Source organism: Sorex fumeus, unplaced genomic scaffold, assembly GCF_029834395.1.
Source record: "Sorex fumeus unplaced genomic scaffold, SorFum_2.1 ptg000122l, whole genome shotgun sequence".
Taxonomy (NCBI): Eukaryota; Metazoa; Chordata; class Mammalia; order Eulipotyphla; family Soricidae; genus Sorex; species Sorex fumeus.
Genome location: NW_026606179.1, coordinates 2,680,975 through 2,700,251, shown reverse-complemented (window position 1 = coordinate 2,700,251; position 19,277 = coordinate 2,680,975). Strand labels below are relative to the sequence as shown.

The following is a 19,277-nucleotide window of genomic DNA, read 5'->3' as shown; positions in this document are numbered from 1 at the left end:
GACCTTGTGGCGCTGCCAGGGACTCCAGTGCTGGGGACCACATGACTCACGCCCTGTGTTCAGGGGCATTCAGGGCTTCAGCCAGCTGTACCTGAGTCCAACGCTGTTCTGTGAGGATAGAGGATCTCTGGGTGGTCACTTAGCAATATTGTTTGCCATTTTGCAATATTCTTCGATGGGCACTAAGCCAGCATTCTTTTAGCTGTCAGCCCACTTTCCACATGAACAGGGGGGTGAGGGCAGAGGGTGCCAAAAAATAAAAATGGAGTGAGTGTGGTCATAGTCCTCAGGTAGCACTTCAGCCCAAGCTGAGGGGCAGTCCCGGCCCCTCGCTGGACCTGCAGAAGGCCAGTTACTTTGTTTTGCATATCAGCCATGGCAAAGGAATCTGCATGCCAGTTTCAAAAATAGCTCTGGGTCACTTGATAAAGCAAAACCCAGGCTACGGATGGGGTTAAGCATGACTTGAGAGTCTGGACTAAACCACACCTGGAATCAACTTGCACCCAGGGGAGAATCAGCGGCAACTTCCTATGCTGTGGGCACAGCCCTGCACGAGCAGAGCCCACAGGCTCCCGGTGGAAATGAACTGACTCCCACATTCTGATTGGATGGGTGGGTGATCGAGCACACCTCTTTTTTTTTGGCCACAGTCAGCTGTTTTCAGGGCTAGTTCTTGGCTCTGCTCTCTAGGATTACTCCTGGCAGTACTCGGGGGACCCCATGTGGGACGGGTCAGTTGCATGCAGGATGAGTGCTCTACCTACCAGCTATATTATCTCTTGGGTCTTTCTCTTTCCCTTATAATGCATCTAGTCTTCCTGCCATGTCCCGGAGCCCAGCCCTTTGCAAGCGGGTTCAGCTGAGCACGCTGCCGCTCACAGCTTGCCTGGCAGCAAAGCCCCTCATTCTGGGGCTTAGGGGTCTGTTCTGTTCCAGCCCCAGGAGAGCTGTGCCCCTTGGTTATCCCCATAGTGGTCTCTGAGCTCAGCTTTCCCAATCTGTTTTGTAGGTGAGAATGCCAGGGCAGACCTCTGCTTCCAGCTTGTCCCCTGCCACCTTGGCTACCACTGGAACATTCAGAGGTAACCCTGGGCCATCTTGTCCTGCATCCCCAGCTGGGAGGGGTGTGGGGCCCCTCAGGGAGCAGTAACAGTGACCTCACCTGTTATTTGTAGTAGCAGAGATTTAAGCCTCTGCCATGACTGTCTGTGCTGAGGGGCTGGGAGCTGCCCCCATCTTGCAGACCGAGGCGGGAAGGAGAAATCACATTTCTTCCAAACTCACAAAGTTGTGCCGCCCCCCCACCCCCCTCCGGGTGCTGGGGAAATACCATACCCGAGCTAACTGGCATTCACTCCTACACCAGCCAGCCCACAGGGAAGCCTGTCACATGTCACCTCCACCGACTCCAGCACAGCCACAGGCAGGCTCCCCGAGCATTCCAAACAGCTGCCTCAGAAGCGAGCACTTATCTCGCATGCTTGAATTTTTCCTTTATTCTTGCTCACATTCTTTGGGGCATAGCTTTGCTTCAGCAGGACGGGCACCTGGGGGGGGGGGGGGGGGGAAGAGCGGGATCGCCCCAGTCCCGCAGACTTCGGTGAGAGCTGGTGCTGGCACTGTGGTGGTGGCGCCTGCGTCCCCGGCTTCTGTGAGCATGGCCCTCTGCTCTGCCCTGGCCAGCAGCAGGCCAGGGTCACCCTCAGATCTGGGCAATGAACTCTCCCAGGAAATGCTGCTGATCAGAGCAAACTTGCCCCGGAGGAGGGAGAAAAGCTTTCTGCTGAGGTAGAGGGTGGGAAGCGTGTCAGGAAAAGACCTGTCAGGCGCGGGGAGTGAGCTTGGCAAGCCAGCAGATCCCCAGACACCAAACCCACAGCCCAAGTGGGCCAAACGCTACATGGTATGGGTGCCAGGCGACCCCGGCCTGGGCATGGGTTCCATGTGGTGTTTGCCACCCAGCACCAGAGTCTCAGGATGCCAAGAACCAGCACCCAAGGAAGGCACTAACTCCCCCTCTTCTCAGAGACCTGTGCTGGCCTTCCCCAGCTGTGTCCTGTTGGTTGCCCAGGGGCCTGTGGCCCAGGCACCAAGGCGCATGCGTGAGCAGCTGGCCCTCCGAGTGACCGAGAGGCGGCCCAGGTCTGCCCGGGGGACAGCAACACAGCCTCTCCGAGCTCAGGCCTCCAGCAGCTGGGGCTCAAGCACATGCTAACCTGGTGGGCTTCTAAGACACTCTGCCCTTACTTCTGGCTAAAGCAGGAGAGCAGGTGCTCCCTGACCCCTCAGCGGCACTGTGTGTGTCACAGCTCGCAAGCGCGGCCCCCTCCCGACTACAGCAGCTCCTCGGGGGCCTGCAGCCCTCTGTACAGTGCGTAACCGACGTCATCGATCTCCTCCTCGCAGAGGCCACCCAGGAGGTTGATGCTGGGGTTGAAGTGGCAGGGCAGGCTGGCCCGCTCCAGGCTGGTGATGAGCAGCTCCAGCGCCTGCAGGAAGCGGTCGCCCAGGGCCTCCTCTGCCCAGTCCACCTTCTCCTCCCCCAGGTGCAGGACCACCTGGATCAGGTGGCCACGGCCCAGTCTCCCCAGGGCCGGATGACGGCGGCAGATGGCACACAAGAGCAGCAGCAGCCGCCGCCGGCTGCCACCATCGAGGTCATCCAGCGCGCGCAGCCGGGCGGCCTCTGCCGGGTACAAGTCCTGGAGCCAGAGGTTCCCGGCTAGCCCCTCCAGGGGCCAGGCCAGAAGCAGGCGGTCCTGCACATCGGGACTGGTGACTGCCAGGAGTACCGCCACAGTGAGCTCCAGGTACTCGTGCTGCACCTCGAGCAGCAGCTCTTCCGAGGCCACGCTGGGCAGGATCAGGCACCCGAGGAGGCCCCCGATGGCCGGCCAGTTGACAGAGGCGACCAGGGCCTTGCGAAGCAGCTCCAGCAGGACGCGGGAGGAGAGGTAGCCGCCCACCAGGAAGCGGTCCCAGGGGCTACTCCCCCGCGGGCTGAACTCCAGCTGAGTCCTGCGCACCGCCCAGCAGCGAGGGTCCCGGGCGACAGTGTCCAGGCCAGGCACCAGCTTCCACAGCCCTGGCTCCAGCGCCAGTGGCACCAGCACACGCACGTCATCAGCAGCCCCTGCCTGTAGCCCGTCATAGAGTGGCCCGCTGGGCACGAGCGCCCCGAAAGGTAGCTCCGGGAACTTGCTCTGGAGAAAGGTCTGCAGTTCCAGGGCAATGTCACCAGTCAGCTGCTTGGCCAGAGCCCCGTGGGCCGCAGGGATGTGGGCATGGCCCCTCTCGAACACCAGCAGCTTCTCCTGCAGGGTCAGGCACGGAGGTGCTGGGGAGCTCCTGGGAGCGGCGCGCTGAGGAGCTGCATCTCTGGGCTTCTCTGCAGAGCAGGGGGCAGAACTGTCAGGAGGCAGCCATGAGGAGGCAGGAGAACCCACCTGCTCACTAGCTGTGTGCTGCCCTGTCCCAGTCCCCTCGTCTGTGGAACAGCTCCCTAAGAGTCCAACTCTGCCCTTGTAAGCACGGAGGACAAATTCTGTTCCCGATTCCTGCCCTCTGGGGGAAACAGCTCCATACAGAGAGTGAGTCTGAGCCTCAGTTGCCCCCACCCCCCCCACCTAATACTCTGTGGTGGTCTGGTAACACCCAGCCAATCTCCAAGTCTGCACATCTGGGTAACTTTAGCCTCAACACCAGAAGGAAAAAGGGAGGTGGGGGTTGGGGGGTGAACGTGCTGCCCCTCAACATGCAGTGTCCAGGAGGGGCTGGGCAGAGCTTGGGCTGTCCACAAATGTGTCCACTACAGGGGTCCCTCCCAGGTGTCATAGGTGCCACTCACCTGGGGTTGGGGGCAGGGGTGCTGGGCTTGACCTGGACTGGCTGAGGGCAGCGGGAGGCGACCGGAGCTGCAGGCGTGGTGTGGCCTTGAGCAGGCTCAGCTCCTTCCAGCTCTCCTCAAGGCACGTAGTGTCCCCCTTGGCATCCTCCTCGTCCCTCGGGCTGGTGGCCCTATCGATGAGCTGTGGGCACAGTGTGGGGTCAGAGTGTTAGGAGTCTGGGAGAAGCAGGTGTCAGCAGCCGCGGCTTCCCCGCTCCTGCCCGGAGCCCTGCTCTGGGCCCCTGGGAGCCCCAGGTATCAGTGGCACAGCCTGGCTTACCCGCTTCACGGCTAGGGTGGCGATGCCCAGCACTGCAGCACCACCCACACCCAGCACTAGGCGTGCGTTGGCCAGGAGGAAGTCCACAGCACTGCCCAGCACCTCATCATCGCGCTGCTTTCTTTTCTGGAAGAACTCAGCCATGATCCGCCTGTAAGAGTCAGGGTGCAGAGACCGCTCAGGGTGGGGCGGCCAGGCTGGCCTGGGAGCAGCAGTGGGCAGGTAAGTCAGCTGCATTTTGTTGGGCCCAGGTAGGTGGGGGTGGGGAGGGTCCCGAGAACAACTCAGGGGAAGGGCCCCTCGCAGGGTTTCGTGGGGAGTGGAGAAACTTCTCAAGTCTGCAAATACCCCACCTACCCCTTGGAGAAGGGAGCCCCACAGAAAGCTCCTGAGAGCTACAGTGGGTGAGAAAAGGGCATCATCACCCAGTGCTCCAGGAACCCCGACACCAACCCCATCATGCAGAGACAGACGGCAAGCTACCCCCATTGGTGGGCACCCACGCCCACTTACTAAACCTCCAACTCTCACCCTCCTCCCCCAGCCTTGGTCTTGTCAGTCCCGCAGAGTCGATGGCCAGGTCTAGAGGCCCCTTCATTAATGTCCTGAATGGGACCCTGTAAAGACCACAACCTGCAGCCCAGATGGCCAGCTCAGAGGCGGTGCTACCAAGTCAGGCAAGAGAGCAAGGGAGAGGCCAGAGAGATAGTATAATGGGTAGGATGCTTGCCTTGCACACGGCCATCTGGGGTTCATTTCCAGCACCCCGTGTGGTCCCCTGAGCCACGCCAGGAGTGATCCCTGAGCTCAGAGCCAGGACAACTGCCAGCTGTGGCCCAAAACCAAAAGAAAAAAGAAAAAAAGATGGGCCAGGTGTCTTGGAGTGGAGAGGGTGGGGGTGCGTGTGGGAGAGCTGCCTGAGCCCAGGTGGGTGGGAAAGGCTGAGTGATTAGCTGCAGGGGCAGTGACCACTCACCCGACAGGACCAGGTATCTCTGGGTGTCCCTCCAGTCTGGGCCAGAGGCAGTTGGGGGAGCTGTGCTCAGCTGTCAGGAACCCAAGCCAGGCCTAACACCCCCATTCACTCAACTGTGCTGTGACACAGGGAGGTGCAGAAGGAGGGTTACAAGTGAAGCGCCCCAAATGTGGGCTGGGAAGAATCTAGAAGAGATCTCTCCCGGGCCAGGCGCTTCCAGGGGGATGATTTAGGAGGCCCAGCGATATCAGGCAGTGCTGGCCTGAGCTCCTGCCCACCCCACGCGGCTGTGGGTGACACGGCTCAGCTGCCAGGTGACAGACAACACGCAGCAGCAGCTGAAACCCGAGGCAGCCCGACCTCTCCCCGCCCCCCTCACTCACCCAGTCTAAAAATGACTCTCAGGGCTTGGCGCCGCCGGCTCGGGCACCCGGCGGGTGACCCACCACCACCCGACAGCCCCGTGTCCGTCTCCGCAACGGGGACTGATACAGCCGGCAGGGGCAGAAACACATTTTGAAAACAGCAAAAGCGTTTTATTTTTAGTTAAAGGTTCTTAATTCCCCCTCCTACCCCGCCTCCTCCTGGGGCTAAGCAGCCAAGCCTGGCGGATCTCACGGGCCCAACCCGCAGGCTTCAGGGTAGCGGAGGCCGGCGAGGGCGCTCAAGGCTACACGTAACCGCCTCTGCGCCACCCGGCCCACGACGGCCGCGCTGGGAGCCCGCCCGGCACTGCCCGTCCCGCCCCGAGAACCCCGAGGGCCGGGACCCGAAACGGAGAGGGTCAGGCCAGGGTTCGAACTCCGCGGACACCCGGCACCTCCGCGTGACCGCGGCGGCGGCGGAGGCCACGCCCTTGCCCGGCGGCCCGGTCGGGGACCCGCGTCCCGCCGGGCTCTGCCCTTACCTGCGTCGCGCGCCCAGCGCCAACTACCGCAGCGCCCGGTCGGTTCCCTCGGGGCCCGGAGCCCGGAGCGGCCCGGAACAGAACGCGGAGGGATCCGCACGGCGAGGCGCCGAGGTGGCCGCGGACTCCCAAGCACGTAGAGGAGCAGGCCCGCGCGCCAATCGGAGCGCAGGAGGCCCGGGCGCACGTTCCCAAATAGGGAGCAGCCAGCCAATGGCAGGACGGCCACGCCCCCGGCGGCCTCTGCGTTTCTCTGGGGGTGGGGCTCCATGACGCTCTCCAGGTTTAAAGGCACCGAGCTCCGTTCTGACCCGGTTCTCCCCTGCAGGCTCCTGTATGCAGGGCTCCCAGACCTCACTGAGACGTGCGTGCGTTTGTAACGCGAAGCATATTTCCTGGGCCCACGATCAGTTCGGGCGTTTGGCAGGCAGCAGGAACCAGACGCAAAAGACCTGTAGGTCTGCCTTTTGGTCCACCCTGGGAGAGTTTCTGGTAGCCCACTGGACACTGAATCTTGCTCCTTGCCCTCTGCCCCGTTTGACCTTGTGCGGGTGGTAGTTCACTCGGTGCTCAGTTTTCTCTCTCGTGGAATGAGGACACCACACGCCTCGCTATCCCTGCCAAGGATGCTTTGTGCGTATGACGCCTTTGCCTTTTGTTCATCGGGCGTCTCTTATTTGCTGGCGAAGGGGACCAAACTAATGGTGAGGTGCTGTTTTTTAAGCACCTGTTGTGTGCCGCAAGCTTGCACATGCGGCTGCTCATTTGTTTCTGGCGACAACCTGAAGAGACAGATTCTGAGACGCCAATCTGCCAGGGGCAGGTGTGGGGCTTGCAGAGTTCTAGGATCACAGAACCCTGAGCCCCTTGCGTTCCGGAGTTGAGGGCCAGCTCCAGGGGCTGGGGCACCCTGGCACGCCTTCCACCTGGGGCCAGAGACTCGTCCGCAAGGTCGTGTGCAGCCGCCTACGCGGACAAGAAGGGGCGCCCGGAACCCCGAGCCCGTCCCAGCGGCGGGATAGTCCTGCAGGGGGCGCGGGCCGGCGGCCGGCCGCGGGGCGGGGCGGGCTGGGGGGCGGGGCCCGCGCCGGCCCCGCCCAGGCTTCCCGGCCGGCAGCGACAGCGGCGCCATGGAGGCCACCGGGGTGCTGCCGTTCGTGCGCGGCGTGGACCTCAGCGGGAACGACTTTAAGGTGAGTGGCCGGGCGGCGGGCGGCGCCTGCCCCAGCCAGACTCTGCGGCCGGGCGCGCGGGCTGCGCTTCCTGCCCGGCACGCCGCCCCCGGGCCCGGGCGGGGTGGGGCTGTGCCCGGCCCCGCTCCCCTCCCCGCCCGGCCAGAGCGGGCCCCGCCGCGGACGCCGGGCTCGAGCCGCGGGCTGCGCGCGGGGCTCCGGGCCCGCCTGCTGTCCGGCGAGCGCGGGGAGCCGCGGCGCCCTGCCCGGCCCGGCCCGGCCCGGCCGCCCGGCCGCCCGCCCCGCCTGACTCACGGCGGCGGGGCCGGCCGCCACCCCGCCCCCGTGTGGTCTCGGGCGAGTCACTTCCCCTCCGCGCAGCGCTTTTCTTATCGGGACCCCGGGTTTCAGCACGGGGTGGCCCTTGGGAGGCCGAGCTGCTCGTCGCGGGCAGCGCAGTCAGCCGAGGCCCGCCGCGGCGATTTTCCGCGCAGCCGCTGGGCGGACGCAGGGACTGGACGCGGGGCCCAGCCCGGCTGGGTGAGGTGGCCCCAAGAGAACCAGGAACCAGCGTTCACGCGCGGGACCAGGAAGGGAGCCGGTGCTGGGGAAACACTGCGCTGCCGGGCGAGGGCGGCAGGCCGGGGCTGGGGGCGAGTGGGGGGACGCTCTGGGCTGTGGCCGAGGTCAGTGGTGGAAACCTGCAGGGCGCTGGCCGGCTGTTGGTGCAGATGCGCCGCCCCGCAAAGTCCGCTTGCGACAGCCACACCCCCTTCCTCCCTGCTCCACCATCCTCACCCGGACCTTCTTGGGGCCAGACTGGCCACTGGGGAAGGGGCCATCAGCCGGTGGCCGGAAGGCGAGCGCCGGGAGTGACCGGAGGTGGCTGGAGGTGGAATGATTGAGGCAGTGACCGGGCTGGCCGGGCCGAAGCGTGGCATGGGGGTTGGACTTGACCACAAATGGCCTCTTGGCTGCTTGTCAGCCCGTGGGCCGGGTGAGGGGTCAGAGGATTCTCCCCCCACCACCCCTACCTTGCTGGGGCAGGGCCTTGATGCCAGCACAGGCCCTCTCAGCCGAGCTGACCACACGGTTGCCGGCAGTACCTTGGAACCAGGCAGTGTGTCAGCCCCCTTCAGGGCTGGACTCCAGCAGGAGGGACAGGCCTCCGACCTGCAGTGCCCCCGTTCTACTCCTCACCTTCCCTGGTGGTGAAAGGCTGTCCCCGCCCTGTTTCCTGTGTGAGGAGATGAGGCAGCGACAGAGCTGGTGAGCGGGCTCTCTGTGGCCCCCGAAGCTCCCATCGGCAGTGACAGGGTTTTAGAGCAGGAGATCTCCTCTGCCTAACCATCCCCCACAGGGTGGCTACTTCCCTGAGAATGTCAAGGCCATGACAAGTCTCCGATGGCTGAAGCTGAATCGCACTGGCCTCTGCTACCTGCCAGAGGAGCTGGGTGCCCTCCAGAAGCTGGTAAGGAACTTGGGTGGGCTGGGCCCGGTGGGCAACGCCTGCCTGACACAGGTACTAGAGAGAGGCAGTGACAGCCCTGAGCAGAGCTGACTGGTTGGGAGTGAACACCCCGTCCAGGGAGGTATGCAAGGGGAAGGAGGTCAGGTCTGGGAAGTGAATACCGATGAGGGAACAGCGGGGCCTCCTAGACAGTGCAGAGTCGTGGCATGCCACACCCATCCTGGTCTCTTCTCTCCTGTTTTGGTATAGGAGCACTTGTCTGTGAGCCACAACCACCTGACCACGCTCCACGGTGAGCTGTCCAGCCTGCCGTCTCTGCGGGTGAGTGCTGTGCTGTGGGGCTGAGGAGGGTGCCCAGCAGGGGCCGGGGGGGGGGGGGACCACCAGGGTCCCAGGCTTGGGGGAGGGTTCAAAGCATGGTAAGAGCAGCAGCACCCATTTTGAGCTGTGTAGACTGTTTGTTTGGGGCCACAACCTGGGGTGCTCAGAATTACCTCTGACTCTGTGCTCGGGAGTTCTCCTAGTGTGTTCAGGGAGCCATATGGGATTGGCTGTGTATCAGGCAAGTGCCCTACCCTCTGCACTACCACTCTGGCCCCAGCTGCACCCATGTGGGATGGTAGCAACTGCGGAAATGAATGCACCCCGGTGAACCTGGCCGTCTGCTCCACAGCATCCAGGTGTTCTTTTCCTGACATCCTGATTTCTACCAGGTCACACCTGAGGGTCCTGACCTAAAGCCCAAGCAGTGGCTGAGCTAGGCTGGGGCTGAGCAGACTATTTGTCTTGCTCTTCTGTTCTCCTTAAGCCTCTGACATCCTCTGGTTGGTCCCCATGCTGAGGGCGGGTCCTGCATCACATTCTGTGATGTTAAGGGCACCGGCTCCGTCTGGACTTGCTGGCTGAGTGCACATCTGGGCCCTGCCACTGCCTGGTGGTGTGACCTTGGGCATGTCGCCCCTCTCTGGGTGGGCTCCTGAGTGCCCTCACTGTTGAGGCTAAGCCAGAACAGTGGCGCGGGGACTGGAGGAGAGGCCATGGGCTGGCCCGCCCGTGGCTGCCTCTCCTCCTGCAGCACTCAGGGCTTGAGAGCGGACGTCCTCGTCCATGCTTAGATGCTCTTCGATGCAGCCCACTCCCTCCATCCTAGAAACCCTGACTCAGAGGCAAAACCTGATCTTGCCCTGTTGGAGTTGGCTTTAGGAATTCTTTGATGAAAAAGGTTCCCCGAGGGGCCAGAGAGATGCCTGAGGGGGTGGGACAGCAGGCTGTGTGTGCAGAAACCCTGGCACTGTGGTCCTCCGAGCATTGCTGGAAATGATCCTCGAGTACCAACCCAGGCATAATCCCAAAACCTGTTTGTTTAATTTTGGCCTGGGGGTCATACCTGGCAATGCTCAGGGGTCACTTCTGGCTCTACACTTAGGAACCACACCTGGCACTGCTCCAAGGACTATATGAAATGCCAGGAATGAAACCTGGATTGTTCATGTACATGGCGAGCACCTTACTTAATGTACTATCTCCAGTTCCCATCAGAAACAAGTTTTAAAAGGCAGGGGGTGGGAGTGTTCTCTGAAGACTCTGTGCTGAACTCTGGGCACATTTGAGTGGGCTTTGAGGTACGAATAGTTCATCACCAGCATAGAAATGGCTGCCAGATGCAGGTACTATGAACAAAGGACACGGTGAGAGAATGTTCAGCTGGGCCTCCAATGGCCTCCTTCTGAGGTGTAATTCTTCTCCGATTTGTGCCTCTTCCTGGGAGTAGAAGTTGCAAATCATGGATTTTCCTGGTTTATCCCTAGGCTATTGTTGCCCGAGCCAACAGCCTGAAGAATTCTGGAGTCCCGGATGACATCTTCAAGCTAGATGACCTCTCGGTTCTGGTCAGTGATTACCCATCCACCTGCCCCGTACACCAGCATGTAATTTAGACCCTTTCTATGACACTGCCCATTGGAACTGTTGTTAGCCCATTTCACAGACAGATCATCACATGAGCAGTGTCCCAGGTAGAGTCAGATCCTGACTGGGTTGGGCTTTGAATTTTTTTGGGGGGGGTTCACACCCGGTGATGCACAGGGGCTACTCCTGGCTCATGCACTCAGGAATCACTCCTGGCGGTGCTCGGGGGACCATATGGGGTGCTGGGAATCGAACCTGGGTCGGCCACGTGCAAAGCAACCACCCTTCCCGCTGTGCTATCGCTGCAGCCCCTGGGTTGGGCTTTGAAACCCCCCCATCTGCTCCCTCTGGTCCCAGAGCCTGGCTGAGGCCTGACCCCCTCCCCCGGTTCTTGGCTCTCCTGACTAGGATCTGAGCTACAACCAGCTGACTGAGTGCCCGCGGGAGCTGGAGAACGCCAAGAACATGCTGGTGCTGAACCTCAGTCACAACAGGTGCCTGCTGAGCTGGGGGCTGGGCTCGGGCGGGCCGGGGCGGGTTCTGGCTCCGGGCTCCCAGCTCTGACCAGGCCGTGCCGCCCCCTGCAGCATCGACACCATCCCCAACCAGCTGTTCATCAACCTCACCGACTTGCTGTACCTGGACCTCAGCGAGAACCAGCTCGAGAGCCTGCCCCCACAAATGCGCCGCCTCGTCCACCTGCAGACGCTGGTGCTCAATGGGAACCCCTTGCTGCACGCTCAGCTCCGGTGAGCACCCCTGGGGGCCGCCCACTGCTGGGTGGGCCATCCCTCTCCCCCTTCCCGTCTCCTGCACTCAGTGTCGCTGAGGCCTGTCCCGTCTGAGACCTCTGCTCCCTGCAGGCAGCTCCCGGCGCTGCTGGCCTTGCAGACCCTGCACCTGCGGAACACCCAGCGCACACAGAGCAACCTGCCCACCAGTCTGGAGGGCCTGAGCAACCTGGCCGGTGCGTGTCCCCCAGGCCCCCCAGCCCCCACCCAGGTCCTCACTTGCCTACAGCGGGGGACTGACCCTGCTTTCCTACCCACACCCACATGGGGAGGAGGTGGTGATGTTAGGGTTCATTGGGGTTGGGGTGACCAGTAATGCAGCCTGGCTACTCTGCCTGCATGAGAGGAAGCGGCAACTTTGGCCAAGGAAGGAGGCTCAGAGTTGGTCCGTTCTCTCACCTGTCCACGGAGGTTGGAGGTGTCAGGGCTGTGGTTCCCACAGGACTCACTGCCCCCACTAATGTGCCCACTCTGTCCCCCAGACGTGGACCTGTCATGCAATGACCTGACAAGGGTGCCTGAGTGCCTGTACACCCTCCCCAGCCTGCGTCGCCTCAACCTTAGCAGCAACCAGATCACGGAGCTGTCGCTGTGCATCGACCAGTGGGTGCACTTGGAGACCTTGAACCTGTCCCGCAACCAGCTCACCTCCTTGCCTGTGCGCCAGGCCCCGGCAGGGTTGGGGGGGGGGTCCTCCCACTGTGGGGGCTGGGCCCCTGACTCTCCGCCTCTCTGTCCTCCCCAGTCAGCCATTTGCAAGCTAGCCAAGCTGAAGAAGCTGTACCTGAACTCCAACAAGCTGGACTTCGACGGACTGCCCTCGGGCATCGGCAAGCTGGCCAGCCTGGAGGAGTTCATGGCCGCCAACAACAACCTGGAGCTCATCCCTGAGAGCCTCTGCAGGTGTGGGGGGGCAGAGGGCTCCGCTCAGGTACTGTGGCCACGATCCTTCTTGTGGTCTTTAGGTGGCACTGGAAATGGATGCGTGGACCCAGTGCCGTGGACCGTCCACATGGGCTTCCCTGACGCTGTTTGGGAAGGCCGCTGATGGGGAGGGGCAGTGCCAGCTGGTTCAGCACCTTGAGGAGGCACCGTGCCTGCCAGCCCCACACTGAAGAACCTTCAGGCAGAGGGCCAAATCTCAGGGCATAGTGTTTTTCTCTTCTGTCCCTAAGTGTTCATCCTCGGGGGCCCATAATTCCACAAGAAAAATGCTGTGAAAAATGCTGCCCTATAAGTCACAGAGAATTTTCTAGAGAGACTGAGGCGGCTGTCTTCCTCATGTTAATAACCCCCTGACTTCTCCCTCAGTCTCTCCGGCCCTGCCTACCTCCCTGCCCCAGGACCAGAAGCTTCTTTCCCCTCACGTCACCTCCCTGAGGTCCCACTCTGTCCTCACAGGTGCACAAAGCTGAGGAAACTTGTTCTGAACAAGAACCGCCTGGTGACACTCCCCGAGGCTATCCACTTCCTGACTGAGATTCAGGTAGGGGTTGAGTCCGTGGCAGGGATGGACCCCAGACTGTCAGGAACGGGCAAGCAAGGGGGTGTGACTGGGACGGGTTGGGGCGGGGGAGCCCCGCAGAGCCGTCCTGTAGCGATGGGACCCTCCGGGAGGAGGGTCACACTCCTAGGGAAGCCTCCTGCCCCGCCTCATCTCTGAAGCCCCAGGCCAGGCTGCCAGTGCTGTGTCTAGCGTGAGGCTAGATCCTGGCCCCTGCCTGGCCCCCTTTACCCCAGGCTGTGTGTGGGCGGTGCGGGACCGGGATTGGGGGCTCCGTCCTCATCAACGGTTCTGCTCACCCTATGGGCAGATCCTGGACGTGAGGGAGAACCCAAACTTGGTCATGCCGCCCAAGCCCGCCGACCATGCCACCGAGTGGTACAACATCGACTTCTCGCTGCAGAACCAGCTGCGGCTGGCAGGGGCCTCACCTGCCACTGTGGCCGCTGCAGCAGCGGGTAAGGGGGCTGCTCTTGGGCTTCGAGTTCCCAGTCCACTCTGTGTAGCCTTCGCCCACGCTCAGCTGTTTGCCTCCTCGCCCACCAGGCAGTGGTCCCAAGGACCCCCTGGCGCGGAAAATGCGCCTGCGGAGGCGCAAGGACTCGGCCCAGGACGACCAGGCCAAACAGGTGCTGAAGGGCATGTCGGACGTGGCCCAGGAGAAGAACAAACAGCAGGAGGTAAGCGGGCGAGGGTCCGGACGCAGAGAAGGGCAGGGGCCCCGAGGAGGGTCATACCGTGTGTCCACATGTGGACTGTGACCGCAGGAGAGCACTGACGCCCGGGCCCCAGGGGGCAAAGCACGGCGCTGGGACCAGGGCCTAGAGAAGCCGCGGCTCGACTACTCGGAGTTCTTCACGGAGGACGTGGGCCAGCTGCCCGGCCTGACCATCTGGCAGATCGAGAATTTCGTGCCGGTGCTGGTGGAGGAAGCTTTCCACGGCAAGTTTTACGAAGCCGACTGCTACATCGTGCTCAAGGTGAGGGCGGGACGGTGGAACCCAGCCCGGGGCTTGGGGCCTGTGCCCGGCGGCGACCGTGGGGTGAGTTGTGGGGTCGGGACATGGGCACAGCAGCATGCCTGTCCCGTAGACCTTCCTGGATGATAGCGGAGCTCTGAACTGGGAGATCTACTACTGGATCGGTGGGGAGGCCACCCTCGACAAGAAGGCTTGCTCAGCCATCCACGCCGTCAACTTGCGCAACTACCTGGGTGCTGAGTGCCGCACCTTGCGGGAGGAGATGGGAGACGAGAGTGAGGAGTTCTTGCAGGTGCTGCTGCGGGGCTGGGGCAGGGGGGGCCAGCAGGGAGGGCAGGAGGGAGAGGGGTTCCTGGGACCTGCAGTGGCTGCCAGCTGGACTCCAAGGAGGCAGGGCCAAGGACAGGACCCAGAGTTCAGCCTTCACAAGTAAGGGTGACAAAAGAACCCAAAAACAGAAATAGGCACCACAAAGATAGTACAGTGGACAGTGGAGAGGGTGGAGAGGGTGTTTCTTTGGGGTTCAGTCCCATATGATCCACCGAGCCCCTCCAGGAGTGACCCCTGAACAGAGCCAGGCATGGACCCCAAACAAGATTGCTGGTGATCCCTGGCGATGCTACAGAGCAAAACAAGAAGTTTGGGGCAGGGCCAGAGAGGTCACCAGGGCATAGGGCTTGCCTTGCATTGCCTGCTCGGTCCTTCCGAATCCCTGAGCACCGCCATCCCGAGCACCTACTGTGGCGCCCGCACCCCCAAAGATCATCGCAGAGAGGGAGCTGCGGCAGCTGCCCACTGTTGGGTTTGGTGTGGCCACTCACGCTGGGGTTCACTCAGGGTTCCCTGAGCCTACTGGCCATGGTGCTGTGCCCTGCGCTGCCCCGCATACCTGCAGACTTGCACAGCCATGGGCTCCAGTGCTCAGGTTTGTTGGTGAAAGTCTAGACTGGGTTTCATCCCTGCCACCACACAGTCCCCCCCGGCAATTCTGGAGAGTAACCCCTGGTCACTGCTGGGTGTAGCCCCCAAGCAAAACACTATCTCCATGGATCTCGTGTTTTCCTACTGTGTGTTGGTGGTACAGGGGTTGGATGTCTCTGTGCCTGCACTTACCGGAGCTGCATCCTCAGCCCCACGTGTTCCGAGGCCTGGGGTCACTCCCAGTGACTCGCCACCGGTTAGGCTGGTGGCTCAGTGCTGGGCCTGAGGATGTGGTGCTGCACAGTCCCAGGGACCAGGGCAACCCCAGCAATTGAGTGTGGGTGCTGGGTGTCAAACCCGGGTTCGATGCATCTCTGTACTATCTCTTGGACCCTTCACATGTCTTTAACATGGGCTTATAGTGCCCGAGCCTGTGTACGGTGTGCCCTCTTGTTGAGTGGTGTTGGCGGGATCAGGGCAGCTCCTGACCACGGCCACACCCCCATGCAGGTGTTTGACAACGACATCTCCTACATTGAGGGTGGAACCGCCAGCGGCTTTTACACTGTGGAAGACACGCATTATGTCACCAGGTGAGAGTGCAAGTGGATGACAGTACACCTGGGAACACCAGCTGGGAAGGTCTAGGGGAGGTGGTAGGGGTGGGTGGGGGCCCATGCCAAACCCCTCTCTTTGGCTCTAGGATGTACCGTGTATACGGGAAGAAGAACATCAAGCTGGAGCCTGTGCCTCTCAAGGGGACCTCCTTGGATCCCAGGTGAGCCCCGTGACACGCGATGGAGTGCTCTAGTCTCAACTCCGCACACCCTTGGGGCAGGTCTAGGCACTAGAACAGAGCAACTGGTTGAGCTTTCATGGAGCTGGGAAAGGGGGCGTCCAGCCCATGGGGTGGGGTCGGGCCTGGGGTCGCCATCCGTGCCCTTCCCAGCACCTCTGTCTCCTTGCAGGTTTGTTTTCCTGCTGGACCGAGGTCTGGATATCTATGTGTGGCGAGGGTTCCAGGCCACGCTGAGTAGCACCACCAAGGCCAGGTATGAGATCGCTGTCCTGCTCAGGACGCTGCGGGTGCTTTGTGTTGGGAGCGTCAGTCCCTCCGAGGGTCCTGGCCTCAGTCAGGGCTCTGCACCACTTCCTCAGGCTCTTTGCAGAGAAAATTAATAAGAATGAGCGGAAAGGGAAGGCAGAGATCACACTGCTGGTGCAAGGCCAGGAGCCCCCAGAATTCTGGGAGGCGCTGGGCGGAGAACCTGCCGAGATCAAGAAGCACGTGCCCGACGACTTCTGGCCACCCCAGCCCAAGCTGTACAAGGTGATCCTCTGTTGGTAAAGCCTGGGGTGCTGGTGGCTGTGGATTCCCTGTGGATGTTAGTGGGGAAAGGGCGCCACCTGCTGGAGATTAACACCCTAAACAAAGGTCTGTGGGCTGGGCCTCGTGGTGCCAGAAGTGGGGAGAGGCAGGGGAAAGGCCTGGGCATCAGGTCTGAGGACTTGGCCTTTCCTGTCCAAGCAGAAAAAGGACAAATTAGAGAAAGTAAGGACATAGGTGGGCAGGGGGGTCTGAGCCTTTCTACTGTCAAGAAAGGGACACCCCATCGAGGTGAGTCCACACAGAAGGCCAGGGACCACACTCCTGCGCTGGGGCTCAGTCCCCAGACCCCACCCATCACATCTCTTCCTTCTGCAGGTGGGCCTCGGCCTGGGCTACCTGGAGCTCCCCCAGATCAACTACAAGCTCTCTGTGGAGCATAAGCTGCGGCCCAAGGTGGACCTGATGCCGGGGATGCGGCTGGTGAGGCCGGGGCAGAGGCTGTGGTGGCTGGGATGCCTCCTCAGTGGCCCATACCCCCCTTGACCTCTGCTCTCTGGCCCTGCAGCTGCAGAGTCTGCTGGACACGCGCTGCGTGTATATCCTGGACTGCTGGTCTGATGTGTTCATCTGGCTTGGCCGTAAGTCCCCGCGCCTGGTACGTGCTGCCGCCCTCAAGCTGGGCCAGGAGCTGTGCGGGATGCTGCACCGGCCGCGCCATGCCACTGTCAGCCGCAGTCTCGAGGGCACAGAGGCCCAGGTGTGTGGTGCAGCTCAGCCTGTGGCTGTGCCTGTCTGGTACTTCCAGGGTTCCCACGCCACCCCACCTCCTGCATCTGCAGGACTTCCGAGCTCCACTGGTCCCAGTCCCGCACTGTAGCACTTTGCATGCCTTTGTTAGGTGTTCAAGGCCAAGTTCAAAAACTGGGATGACGTGTTGACCGTGGACTACACGCGAAACGCGGAAGCTGTGCTACAGGGCTCGGGACTTGCTGGAAAGGTGAAGCGTGATGCCGACAAGAAGGATCAGATGAAGGCTGACCTCACAGCGCTCTTCGTGCCTCGGCAGCCCCCCATGCCGCTGGCTGAGGTGCGGGAGGAGCTGGCAGGGGGTGCAGGGGGTGCTGGGTGGGGTGGGGGCTGAGTGCAGAGCAGGGCTGCCCGCTGACTGTCAGCCATGGGCTCTGGCAGGCCGAGCAACTCATGGAGGAGTGGAACGAGGACCTGGACGGCATGGAGGGCTTTGTGCTCGAGGGCAAGAAGTTTGCGCGGCTGCCCGAGGAGGAGTTCGGCCACTTCTACACACAGGACTGCTACGTCTTCCTCTGCAGGTGCCATGCCCCCTCCTGCCCCGCCCCCAGTGCTGGGGGACTCGGCTCCGCTCACTGCCCCTGACTCTGCAGGTACTGGGTCCCCGTGGAGTATGAGGAGGAGGAGAAGAAGGAAGAGGAGGAGGAAAAGGCCAGGGCTGAGGGCAAGGACGCAGAGGCTGCGGAGGCAGAGGAGAAACAGCCCGAGGAGGATTTTCAGTGCATTGTGTACTTCTGGCAGGGCCGCGAGGCCTCCAACATGGGCTGGCTCACCTTCACCTTCAGCCTGCAGAAGAAGTTCGAGAGCCTCTTCCCAGGCAAACTGGAGGTGCGTGTGCCACGCCATGCTGGGATGGGAATATGTGGCCCTGAGGGCGCCACCCCTGACACTTCCACACCCCTAGGTGGTGCGGATGACGCAGCAGCAGGAGAACCCCAAGTTCCTGTCCCATTTCAAGAGGAAGTTCATCATCCATCGGGGCAAGAGGAAGGCAGCCCAGGGCACCCTGCAGCCAAGCCTCTACCAGATTCGCACCAACGGCAGTGCCCTCTGCACCCGGTGCCTGGTGGAGAGGGGGCTGGGTGGGCGAGAGGGTGGGGTCCCCAAGTGGCCCAAATCCTTGCTGACACCCCCTCCTCCCCAGGTGCATCCAGATCAACACCGATTCCAGCTTCCTCAATTCTGAATTCTGCTTCATCCTCAAGGTGAGGGCATGGTTGGATGAGGGCCTCTGGTGGGGGCAGCGGGTGGGGGCTGGAACTGATGTGCTGCCCTGCACCTGCCCAGGTCCCCTTTGAGAGCGAGGACAACCAGGGCATCGTGTATGCGTGGGTGGGCCGGGCCTCGGACCCCGACGAGGCCAAGCTGGCAGAGGACATCCTGAACACCATGTTTGACGCCTCCTACAGCAAGCAGGTACGCAGGATGGGCTGCGGGCAGTGGGCGGGAGTTGGCAGGACCTGTGGCTGCACAGCGTCTCCCCGCAGGTCATTAACGAAGGAGAGGAGCCCGAGAACTTCTTCTGGGTGGGCATCGGGGCTCAGAAGCCTTACGATGACGACGCCGAGTACATGAAGCATACGCGGCTCTTCAGGTGAGGGGGGGCCCTCCTCCTCCTCCCCTGGCTCCCCCTGGCACTGCCACTTGGGCCTGGCCTCTTTCTGACCCTTGACCCACAGGTGTTCCAATGAGAAGGGCTACTTCGCGGTGACAGAGAAATGCTCCGACTTCTGCCAAGATGACCTGGCAGATGATGACATCATGCTGCTAGACAACGGCCAAGAGGTGAGGCCTCCTGCCCTGCACATCCAGGGGCTGCCTGTCTGTGAGAGCTGTGAGGGCACCCACAAGAACACGGCCCCACTCTCGTCACAGGTGTACATGTGGGTGGGGACCCAGACAAGCCAGGTGGAAATCAAACTGAGTCTGAAGGCCTGCCAGGTGAGGGGACAGAGGGGCAGGGGAGGGCAGCAGGGAGCATGCAGGGAGGGCCCAGGCTCATCCCCAACCGCCCCAGGTCTACATCCAGCACATGAGATCCAAAGAACACGAAAAGCCCCGCCGTCTGCGCCTGGTCCGCAAGGGCAACGAGCAGCACGCCTTCACCCGCTGCTTCCACGCCTGGAGCACCTTCCGGAAGGCCCTGACCTGAGGCTGAGGAGGAGTGGCGGTACCCCACCCTCACCCCCAGCACCACACTCCCCAGCCCTGGGAAACAGCTCCCTTCCGTGTGAACGTGTGTCACCCCACCCCCGGCCTTCCTGCCAGGGACAAAGCAGATGTAGTTAACCTTTATGATATTAAATGCTTTTATTTTCAATATTAAAAATCAGTATTTTTA

At 61.9% G+C, this 19,277-nt stretch overlaps 2 protein-coding genes across 3 annotated transcripts; one reads left to right on the top strand and one right to left on the bottom strand.

Annotated features, from left to right (window-relative positions):
- Nucleotides 1–1,545: 1,545 nt before the first annotated feature.
- Nucleotides 1,546–6,167, bottom strand: MIEF2 (mitochondrial elongation factor 2). 2 transcript variants are annotated; one of them, XM_056136218.1, is made up of 4 exons: nucleotides 6,053–6,167; nucleotides 4,170–4,320; nucleotides 3,851–4,031; nucleotides 1,546–3,391 (listed from the first exon to the last, which is right to left on the bottom strand). In XM_056136218.1, exons 2-4 carry the CDS (start codon nucleotides 4,311–4,313, stop codon nucleotides 2,337–2,339), a joined length of 1,380 nt encoding a protein of 459 aa, XP_055992193.1. In that variant the 5' UTR covers nucleotides 4,314–4,320; nucleotides 6,053–6,167; the 3' UTR covers nucleotides 1,546–2,336. The 2 variants fall into 2 exon arrangements, with proteins under 2 accessions (XP_055992193.1, XP_055992194.1); XM_056136219.1 differs by lacking the exon at nucleotides 6,053–6,167 and adding an exon at nucleotides 4,701–4,723.
- A 983-nt stretch (nucleotides 6,168–7,150) lies between these two features.
- FLII (FLII actin remodeling protein) lies at nucleotides 7,151–19,257 on the top strand. The gene is made up of 30 exons (XM_056136899.1): nucleotides 7,151–7,245; nucleotides 8,585–8,695; nucleotides 8,945–9,016; nucleotides 10,504–10,584; nucleotides 11,012–11,097; nucleotides 11,191–11,352; nucleotides 11,467–11,570; nucleotides 11,877–12,052; nucleotides 12,140–12,297; nucleotides 12,796–12,880; nucleotides 13,209–13,356; nucleotides 13,445–13,578; nucleotides 13,666–13,878; nucleotides 13,991–14,170; nucleotides 15,310–15,392; nucleotides 15,503–15,577; nucleotides 15,768–15,851; nucleotides 15,958–16,129; nucleotides 16,505–16,609; nucleotides 16,695–16,886; nucleotides 17,028–17,216; nucleotides 17,318–17,457; nucleotides 17,530–17,764; nucleotides 17,841–17,995; nucleotides 18,081–18,141; nucleotides 18,224–18,352; nucleotides 18,424–18,530; nucleotides 18,616–18,721; nucleotides 18,812–18,877; nucleotides 18,954–19,257. Exons 1-30 carry the CDS (start codon nucleotides 7,183–7,185, stop codon nucleotides 19,086–19,088), a joined length of 3,807 nt encoding a protein of 1,268 aa, XP_055992874.1. The 5' UTR covers nucleotides 7,151–7,182; the 3' UTR covers nucleotides 19,089–19,257.
- The last annotated feature ends 20 nt before the right edge of the window (nucleotides 19,258–19,277 follow it).